At 46.3% G+C, this 11,347-nt stretch overlaps 1 protein-coding gene across 2 annotated transcripts in view; it reads left to right on the forward strand.

Annotated features, from left to right (window-relative positions):
- pxdc1b (PX domain containing 1b) overlaps positions 1-11,051 on the forward strand; it is a 36,525-nt gene extending 25,474 nt beyond the window's left edge. Inside the window, exon 5 of one of the 2 annotated variants that reach the window (XM_079806559.1) lies at positions 9,137-11,051. In XM_079806559.1, the coding sequence (XP_079662685.1) occupies positions 9,137-9,266 (130 nt within the window). In that variant the 3' untranslated portion in view covers positions 9,267-11,051. The remainder of the gene's footprint in view (positions 1-9,136) is intronic. The other variant, XM_079806560.1, reaches the window with a different exon arrangement.
- Positions 11,052-11,347: the final 296 nt, after the last annotated feature.

Consider the following 11,347-nt stretch of genomic DNA (forward strand, 5'->3'; position numbering starts at 1 on the left):
CCTGTAGCATCAATGTTTCCCAGTAGGGTTGAAACGGCCCTTTTCTTGGCATTACTCCAACGACTTGTTTGTGTCTGGAACATTCTTCGCAGGTTAACGGACGGCTGATCGTTGTGGTTTCGTCGTTCGCATTAGTCATAGTTTTAAGCACGGCGACCTTAACAGATTTCTTAGCTGTGTCGTTAGCTTTTGTGCGAGTCTTTATCAGGCTTCGTTGTTTTGGATGTTCAGGCATTAACACAGGAGCTCGGTTACGAGTTTGTGGCCTGTATCCTAACGCAGCGTCATCGTCATCACTATCATTTGGCTTTGCTAGCTCAAAAGTTTCATCCAGTGCTGCTTGTTTTACTGCGGCCACTGGAAATCCTACATTATCACAACAGCCTTCGAGAGCAGATATGTAATTACTGCCGGTTTGAAGTTTTCTTTGTAACTGGTCGATTTGTGTTGCCATATTTTCACGCTGCCTAGCCCACTCAAGTTGCTCGTATGAGACTGATTCGACTTTTGATCTTAACTTTTGTAATTCGTCGGATCGCAATCTTTCAATTTCTTTGATATTTGCTATCGTTCGTTCGCTCTCGACCATTGTCTTGAGATCGTTACGACGAAGCAAATAAACAATTGCAGCGGGGATTTTCTTGTATTTTGATTCAGATTTGAGCTGTGCGCCCATAGCAGAATACCAGGATATAATTTCGGTGTTACTCCATTTCAGGTTCAATCCTTTATCGCTTAATCGAACGAGGAGATCTTGTAATTGTATGCCTAAAATTGCCATAATTTCCTCATCTACACTGCTGCTGTTATTTCCCTGAAAAGTCATGTTTCACGTCTAATTCTTACACAATATCGGATTTCTACGGTTCCGATCTATAGTGGGCATACCGACCCGTTCTAGAAATGTGTCTATATGTGTGAGTTGCAAATAAAACTTTCCCTCAACAATTCTAAAAGGCAAAGAAGGTTTACTTACTCATTCTGGTCGGAGGGTCCGCTTTAATCCATTCACAAGATCAACAGAACAGCTGAGGAAAGAGAAGCTCAAATCTCTTGTTGATTTTAAATCCAATACTTCGCTGAAAACACGTTGCTCGTCTGCTCGCAACATCACGTCGGGGTCACCAACTGTAAGACCGCATGAATTCGCTCCAATGATCGGTAGCGAACCGCGGTGAAGGCCTTACGCGTTCAGTGTCTCAGCTGGAAGAATGGATTTGATTATAATATTCTTTATCTGACTCCATTTCATTTAGTTGTCGCATTTAGAAGAGAATCCCAACCGATTGTTTGGTCATCTATATTTGGTAGTTAATCATACATTTGATCGTTCCGTTTTAACCCTTTGTTACAATTATAACGTTCCACATTGGAGATAGTTAATAATTACAGATTAATTCAGAAAGGATCAAAATGTAACAATTTATTAACAATCAAGTAAATGTAAAATGTCAATTACATCATAGACATAAATCTCTTCTAAAAGGAAACACAAATTCTGGTTATGGTTACACTTAAAATCGTTTCAAATAAATGTAAAACATAAACCATTAATTATGCTCTGTAGGCCTCTGCCTAGAATGTTACCTGTGAGATAGAGAGAGAGAAAGAGAGAGAGAGAGAGAGAGGGAGAGAGAGAGAAAGGGAGAGAGCTAAAGAACAGCTCTCTCCAGAGAAAGCCAGAGAAACCAAAGAGCGCGAGCTACAGATGAAATCTTCTTTTATCCTCTTCCCTGATGTCACCAAATTCAAACCTGACTCTTGTAAAACTGACCAATCAGACCAACCCGTGAGACATTTGAAAATAACCAATCAGACAAAACTTCCCCCATTGTATCAAAGGTGCGAAAACCTGTTGGCCAGCCGGCCAATCATTCTTTTGTCTTTCTAACTCAACCTGGCCCTTCTGATGGCGTTAAGGGGGAAGGGGTTGAGTCAATTTCAATATCTTGATCACGACGATGGCAGTTAACAGCAAAGCAGAGGATTTTGTTCCATTTCAAATATCTTTGATTATTTTCCACCTTACAGGAGGTTGTGATATAGATGGAAGGAAGCGTTCATCTAATTTACTAGGCTGATGCGCTTCGTGCGTCTCGGCTGGCCAGTCTATTTGCAACCTGGCAACAGCGCGAGTCACAACCTCCAAAAGCTCCTCTTGAGCGTGTGAATGAGGCGGCGAAACCTCATCTAAATAATCCAGGCTTACAACATCCACTTCCTCAGAACTGGAGTGTTGCTGCACCTGCGCTTCAGCGCAAGCAGAAGAAACCGCAGAGTGTGCTTCTAACTCGGCAACTGAAGGGTCGGGTCTGATGGGTAAAGGCAGAGAAAGGGGATCACCCGTCTCTAACCCCGCCGTCAGATCCATTTGCGAAGATGCACCCTGGGGAACGCGAGCCGAAGCGCCCTCCTCAAAGAGCGAACGGCTGGACCGGAGAGTTCTCATGGATAACTTTTCGCAATGCTCGCAGCCAGCCCCCTCGAGAGCTGACTGTGCATGCTCCGGTCCCAAACACATTACACAGAGCAAGTGTGTATCCCCACCCGTGATGAAACGAGGGCAGGGAGTAACACACTGTCTGAATTGTTGATTCGCCATTTTTTTCTTATTTTTTGAGAGACACACACACTTTTCTTTCATACAAGGACAAACGATTTCACATGGAGCGCTTGTGAAGACACAGAAGCTGACATTGTCTGGTTCAGGGCTGCTTTATAGCTTCCTGGTCTATGACGTCACCCGCCTACGACACAGCCACACCATTGGACTGATTTTACGAGTGCTTCATGACGCATCACGCAGGGGCGTTCCCGCAGCGCTTGACGCAGCGCGAGTTCCCTTGAAAGGGAACAGCAAATCGTCGCTGCCTGATGAAACTCACGTATGTCCAAAACGGTTACTTTTCAGGAAGTGAAAAAAACACAGTATTTCAAAAGCAGTTGAATGTAGCGTTGTCATACTTTGTATGGCATTTGTACATGTAACCATATTCTTGCCAGTGTAATGATATAATCCACATTTGACCAAAATTGAGTTTAAATGGACATACGTGCATATTTTACAGTAACGGTGGTCGATACGCGTTCTTCCGATCATTAATTAGAATGGCCAAGTGGCGTTTCATATTGACAGAGGAATATGTGCTGGACATTCTCAGCCTCTGGCAAGCGGTGATGGCAGTATGAGTGAGGCATGTTCTAGTGACAATCATGACAGTAGCATTACAGGCTATAATTTGATCAGTTTGACTAAGAATTTTTTTTTTTTGAATCTTATCAATGAGACCGAGTTTATTTACATACTAGCAAGCAAACTAATCTGTGAAGAACTAGATTAGAACTAAACTGTGGAGAGCTTCAATGTCGTACTTTTGGCTATCCAGTGCTGAGCTTCGATGAAACTTCACGAGACCGGCGAGATGCTTCCAGAGGGCGGGAGATACGCGGCGTGATTGACAGCTTTGACACCAAATGGATATACGTGAAAATCAGATGACATGATTTCACAACTTTTCATTGGCTATTTAGATATGTGAAGCATACTGTATACGGAAATGAAACTGGACATTCAATCCGTCGAAAAATCTCAAAATCGGCAAAATGGACATACGTGGTTTTCATCGGACAGCGACGATATGCTGGTTAGGTATGTTTTGAAGCATGGCAGCTGGTTTGAGCTGGTTTAAGCTGGTCCTTAGCTGGTCATGAGCTAGTTTAAGCTGGTCAAGGACAAGGTGTTGGTCCTAAGCTGGTCCTAAGAAACTGCTCGGGTTATGTATATAACCCTTGTTCCCTGAGAAGGGGAACGAGCACTGCATCGGGACGACGCTTTGGGGATACTCCCTTAGCATCAGCGAATCTGAAACCAGAATGCCAACTAGGCCAATCCGATTGGCGTGCGTGATGACGTCATCGTGACGGCATACCCGGAAGTATAAAAGGGGTGCTGGAACGTAATGGCGGTAGTAATTGCTCTGAAGCATGCGCTCCAGGCGCGCCAAGGTGTGGCGTCGGGATGCAGTGCTCGTTCCCCTTCTCAGGGAACAAGGGTTATATACATAACCCGAGCAGTTCCCTTTCGAGGGAACTCGCACTGCATCGGGACGACGCTTTGGGGAACGAGTACCCACTAGGCCACACCGAAGGGTAGCGCCTGCCCTAGTGTGAAGCCGGAAACCGGGCACAGCTAGGACTGGAGCACCCTAGCACCAGGCGTCGTAGGGAGATCCAGGCTATAAAACCTGATAAAAGTGTGTGGGGTAGCCCACCCGGCCGCCTCGCAGATATCCTGCAAGGGGACCCCAGAAAGAAGGGCCACCGAAGAGGCCATGCCTCTGGTGGAATGAGCCCTCACAGCCACAGGTGAAGGCAAACTGCGCACCTGATAGGCCATGGTAATCGCCTGGACAATCCAATTACTGATTGTCTGAGTAGACGCAGGCAATCCCTTCTTAGGTGAGCCAAAACACACCAACAGTTGTTGTGATCTCCTCCACTGTGCAGACTTCGCCAAATAAACTCTGAGCGCCCTAACCGGGCAGAGTAGGTGAAGTCTCCCCTCTTCCGCCGTCACATGAGGCGGAGGATGAAATGCCTGCAGGACCAATGACCTGACCACCCTTGATGGCACCTTAGGCACGTAGCCCGGCCTAGGGTGTAAGATGGCCTTTACTCCTCCCGGGGCAAACTCCAGGCAGGTCGGCGTTACCGCCAAGGCCTGGAGATCTCCCACTCTCCTGAGAGAGGTAATGGCAAGGAGAAAAGCCACCTTAAGAGTCCGATCCTTTGGTCCAGCCGACTCCAATGGTTCGAAGGGGGCCTCAGCCATCCTTCGAGAACCACTGCCAGGTCCCAGGTTGGAACTCTGGTCCGAGCCGCAGGCCTCATCCTCCGAGCCCCACGGAGGAATTGTACAACCAGCTGGTGCCTACCCAGAGGCCCATCACCCAGAGGAGTGTGGAAAGCCGAAATGGCAGCCACGTACACCTTGAATGTGGACGGGGTAAGCCCTGCAGAAAAACGATCTTGGAGGAACTCCAGCACTGAAGCCACTGGGCAGTTAACTGGGTCCACCTCACGTTCTCTGCACCAAGTGGAAAATACATTCCACTTGAGGCTGTACAGTCTCCTCGTAGACGGAGCCCTGGAGCTGAGTAAGGTCTCTATCACCTCCGCCGATAGGCCAGCCTCTATGTACCTGGTCCCCTCAGGGGCCAGACCCATAGGTTCCAAATCTCCGGGCGGGGGTAAAGTATCGTACACGCCGCCTGAGATAGGAGATCCCTCCTCAGAGGAATCTCCCACGGCTGACCTGCTAGCAGAGCTATGATATCCGAGAACCAAACTCGAGTCGGCCAACGGGGTGCTACCAGAAGTAGACTGACCCCCTGTCGACGGACCCTTTCCAGGACTCCCGGGAGCAGAGCAATCGGGGGAAATGCGTACAGACGCAGCCTCGGCCACGTCTGCACCATGGCATCCAGCCCCAGCGGAGCTGGATGCGTGAGGGAAAACCACAGTGGACAGTGGGACGTCTCTCGAGACGCAAACAGATCCACTTCCACTGGGCCGAACCTCTTGCATATGGCCTCCACCACCTCTGGGTGGAGTCGCCACTCCCCGGGCCTCAGCCCCTGCCTCAGCAGGATGTCTGCTCCCTGATTTGGACCCCCGGGACATGCATTGCCCTGATGGACAACAGTTTCCCTTGGGACCACAGGAGGATGTGATGCGCCAGTCTGCAAAGAGGGCGCAACCTCAAACCCCCCTGCCGTGCCCCAACCAGTGAGGGAGGCGTCTGTTGAAACGGATTTCCGGCAACAGGACGCTCCCAACACTGGCCCTTGGGACAGAAACCAAGGTTTCTTCCATATGACTAGGGAACGAAGGCCACTGCGCGTTACCCTGATCATACAGAATGGATTTCCCCTCAAGGAAAGCCACCTGGTTTACTTCCATATCAGGACATGGTGGCCACGGAGGTCCGGGAAAAAGCTCCTCAGAGCTTTGTAGACCGCCAGCATTTCCAGGCAGTAGATGTGCCAGGAGAAATGCCTGGTCTCCCACAGACCTCTCGCAAAGCGGCCGCCATGACCACGTCCCAGCCAGTGAGGGAGGCGTCTGTTGAAACGGATTCCCGGCAACAGAACGCTCCCAACACTGGCCCTTGGGACAGAAACCAAGGTTTCTTCCATATGACTAGGGAACGAAGGCCACTGCGCGTTACCCTGATCATACAGAATGGATTTCCCCTCAAGGAAAGCCACCTGGTTTACTTCCCATAACCACGTCCCAGCCAGTGAGGGAGGCGTCTGTTGAAACGGATTCCCGGCAACAGAACGCTCCCAACACTGGCCCCTGGGACAGAAACCAAGGTTTCTTCCATATGACTAGGGAACGAAGGCATCTGCGCGTTACCCTGATCATACAGAATGGTTTTCCCCCAGAGGAAAACCCCTTGATTCCCAGCTACCACTGTAAGGGTCTCATGCAGCAGGCCAAGAGATATTCTGTTGGACGCAGCCGCAATGAGCCCCAGCAGACCTTAAACTGCTTCACAGTGATGCTGTGGCCTAGCTTCATTTTAGAGACCAGGCCGCCTGGAAGAACCCGATATTGGTACGCTTTGCCCCAAAAAGCGAACCTCAGGAACTTCCTGTGACACAGAAGGATGGATACAGGGAAGTATGCGTCCTCTTCAGACCCATCGTGACAGACCAGTCCTCAGACTGGATCTGAATCACAATGGAGGAAATGCTAAGCATCTTGAATCTGAATCTCCTCAGAGAACGATTCAAGTACCTCCGGTCTAAGTTTGATGCAACTCGCCATCCCTCTTAGGAACTATGAAGTACTGGCTGTAGAACCCGGACTCCCTGTCTGGCGGAGGAGCACATTCTGTGGCCTCCTTACCAACAGGGAGTGAACTTCCTGTTCCATTACCCGAACCTGCCCAGGGACCACTGCCGTCCAGACCACCCCACTGAACTTCAGGGGAAGGTAACCGGACTGCAGTCTGTATGCCCCTTCCTACAGTCGCAGGCCCCAAGCTGATATATTCGGAGGCATAACCATGCGCCGAGATAATCTGCTAAGGGAACCAGCCTCTCGAGGCCGGTCTCGGGTGTCAACCGAGCCTCCTCCCCGACCCCCTGAAGCGGCTTACCGGCAGGGCGAAATCGAGGAAGATTTTCGGTGTGCGTACGCGTTTGCTGGACCACCGCAAGTCTTGCTAGAGGCGGCTGGTGCAGCACGCGTGCACGGGGAAACGATGTGGCCCGAAGCGTACTAGACGGCGGGAACACAGCATCGATTCCCGAAAACTCCACAGGGGAGGCGACCTCGATCGCTCCTACCCGGGAGAGGGGGCTGGCCAGCAGGGGGCCTCATCTAAGGGAGCAGCTCAACAGGGCCACAACCCTAGAGCGGACACTGCGATTAGCAATTGCCTGAAACTGATGTGTCCCGCAGGCCACAAGGCGGCGAGAACGACATCAACTTCAGGAGGGCTCCATCTTAGATGAATATCCAGTTCACAAGTTAAACACGCTTGGGTGACAGAATTAAAGTATCCAACTTATCAAAGTCGGATAACATGACACTCAATTCCTCGGAATTAAATGCCATCATAATCACCAAACCCGTGCAACCTGATCTGAATAATAGGCTGAATAAAAAATATATCTAACTCCTCAAAGTCAGATAATATTTTAATTTAATTCCTCAGAATTAAATGCAGCCACAATAAGGTGAAACATAGTCTGAATGATAGGCTGAATATCTAACTCCTCAAAGTTAGATTATATTTAATTTTAATTCCTTAGAATTAAATGTAGCCGTAATTAATCAGACGACACTGTTTTATTTGTATTTATACGGACTCATAGACCCCGCGTTGCCTCAGCAACGTGGTTCAAGCCGTCATAATACAATTGGCTTTCATCCCTCGAGAAAAAAAAAGCCAAACAGTGTCACACAATACAGTGAAACATGGTCTGAAATGACTGAATATCTAACTCCTCAGAGTCAGATAATATCTCATTTAAATCCTCAGACTTAAATGCAGCCATATCAGACAAATACTGATTTATTTTACTATACGGACTCGTCCGTTAAGCCAACCAGTATCTCATGCACACCGATCGCGTGTGTTCACATTAATTGCAGACCCATAACCTGCGCGCTGCCTTTTTTTCTTTTTTTCCCGCAATCGCGTGGATGGAATCTTGTATATTTAAGAAGTGCTTATGACTTTGACTGCCTCGATGCTGAGTACGTCTAATTCCTCAGAATCAGACCTCTCACACATCGCGTCCTCTGCCCCGGGGGAAGAAGCCGCAGCGCGGGCTTCCACACGGGGAAGGAGAACATCTGAACTGTCAGATAAAGACTGGGAAGATGCCTCAGCAGTCCCAGTCCCGCTGACAGTCCATCCGTGAGCCCCATGACCAGCCTCGCCGCACCGCCTCGGCGGATGCGGGACCGATCCACGGGGCTCACGCCGAGAGCGGAGCACTCTGAGCGTCAGCTTTCATAATGCTCACAAGCGGCTCCCTCGAGAGCCGCTCGAGCATGCTGAACGCCCAGGCAGTGCACACACAGCAGGTGTGTATCCGAGCCCGACATGTAGCGAGGGCAAGGATGCACACACTGCTTGAACTCTCACTTTTTCACACTTCATTTCAATCACACACTTTCACTGACATACAACAGTAAATAGACAGACAGTTTGACAGATAGCGCTTGCTGAAGAGCAATAACTACCGCCATTACGTTCCAGCACCCCTTTTATACTTCCGGGTATGCCGTCACGATGACGTCATCACGCACGCCAATCGGATTGGCCTAGTTGGCATTCTGGTTTCAGATTCGCTGATGCTAAGGGAGTATCCCCAAAGCGTCGTCCCGATGCAGTGCGAGTTCCCTCGAAAGGGAACTAGCTCCATCTCAGGACCAGCTTAAACCAGCTCATGACCAACTAAGTACCAGCTCAAACCAGCTGCCATGCTTCAAAACATACCTAACCATCATATGCCGGGCAGGCAGCTTCGTTTTGGAGTTATATTGTTTCTTAAGGTGTTCTTTTCCCATTATTTAACATATTAAAATTGTTTAATAATCACTGAAAATGCAGGTATGATGAGGACGGGAGAGAATCTCTGGATCCTGTGGATCAAGACCTGAGCGACGATGATCCTGAAGCTTATGTTACTAACCTGTCCTACTACCACCTGGTTCCCTTCGAAACGGACATCTTGGAGTGATGCAGACAATTCTGCATGGGTGGACATTTACAGGGGGGCACTGAACCCCATCTCTACAATGCACATAGCCTGCATGTAATTTTTTTTTTCCAGTTTAGAGCCTAATTCTGATTGTTTTTATGCCACAGGAAGAGTCTGAATGAAAAGATCACCACTAGATACAGAATCTGTCCATCAGATTTGGTGGCATGAGCCCACAATGATACTGTATTCACCAATGTGCCTCAATATTTAACCTAGAGTCATGCTGTAGACAAGAAATATAATAGGAACTGACATAAGGAAAAAGAAGTTGCTATTCCTGCTTTACAGATTGATGCAGTGTACCAATGATTCATCTTTTTCAAGGCCCAATGCCCAGAAAACCTGCCTGGAAAATAATTGTTCTTCTTCAGAAAGAGTCTGCACTATGAGAATCAGTCCTTTGGCTGAAGATACTCTTGGAGGATACTCTAAGGATTTATCAAAATGGAAGGTTATGATAGTAAAAGAACTTGAACATAAACGCTGATTCAAATAGCCAAATATTGAACAAAAAGGACATATGTAAAATGAAAACCTTTTTAACAACTGAAACCTTTGATTTTGTACAAAAGCATTGCTTTATTAATCTTAACAACCATTTCTGCCTTATAGTGTTAAAGATTTTGGGGTTTGCAAAATTAAATTTGCCAATGTACTTTATAAAGACTGTTTTCTGACGTGAATTTTATTAGCTTATGGCCTCTCTTCAACTCAACGAATATGGACGGTAGCTGAACTTTCTTCTTTCCTCTTGAACACAAAAGACTTGCACACACACTTGCCTCACAGCTCCTAGTACACACTTACACAAATATACACACTCACACACCCCTACTTTGTAATACAGTCATGTTTCCCTGCTACCCGTGAGAAAGTTCTACTCTTTGTTTAGTTCACAATTTTTGCTGCTTTAATAATCTTCCCCAATTTTTAAAGCATACAAATTGGAAATGATTGCAAGTGTGAGAAATTTGGTTAAGTAATTGTGTTTAACATTATATTTATATATTTTTTCAAAATGCAAGGAATCTGATGCTTGGTTAAATTGTTTTATTCTTCAGGATGGATATAATATATATTATCACAGCCTCTGACATGTCATGTCCATCATGTCTAGCCATAAAGACTCCTTTTCTCAAATGTAAATCTGGATGCATGTGAGAAAAATACCAGAGATATCACCGAAGTCTTGTTAGACACAAACACAAGGGCAGAAGAATAGACTACACGTAGGCCTACATGGACATGACAGAATACATAGCACATTATATATCAGACGGTTATTTTTGTTCATTGGAATTGTATTTGTTTTTATAAGCATTGAAAAAAAACGTACATTGTTTCACATTGCACATTCTTTTATATGCTAGCATTTTTGACTGGGGTCAAGGACTGGTCTGCACCACATCATCAAGTATTGCCAATGGTAGTATTTCATAAAGTATATTTGAAATGATTTACAAAACTTGTGAATAATGTATAACATGCCACTACAGATTTTGTATAAATAATGAATTGCTTGCATTATGTAGGTTGTTTTCTTCTTCAGAATCCTCAGGTTATAATAACAAACTTGCTCCTTTAAATCAATGCAACACTTGATTGACCCCTTTTTGACACTTGACCCCTTTTTTCCCCTGAAGACCATCTGCTAGCATTATTTATTTAAAGTTTACTGATACCTGCTGTTCATTCATCATAGTATTGTTATTAACTGTCAGATAATATTAAAAATAGATAGCTAAATGTGTGAATACACTTAAATATAAAAACAAAAAACAAAGAAAAAGCACAGCTAAATGCGACCAAGCAGATCTCGGCAGCCATTGACTACCTCCCCCGCTATGGTAATCTGCTTGGTTACAAACATTCTTCCAAATATCTTCCTTTTGTGTTGAGCAGAACAAAGACATTTATACAGGTTTGGAACAACAGAATTTAAATTTTTACTTTTTACTTTTATATATTAAACTATCCCTTTAATTTGCAGAGGTGTAAAGTACTTGAGTAATTTTACTTGGTTACTGTACTTAAGTATTATTTTTGGGGATTTTTAC

The sequence above is a fragment of the Gobio gobio genome (genome assembly GCF_949357685.1).
Source record: "Gobio gobio genome assembly, chromosome: 23".
Lineage (NCBI taxonomy): Eukaryota > Metazoa > Chordata > Actinopteri > Cypriniformes > Gobionidae > Gobio > Gobio gobio.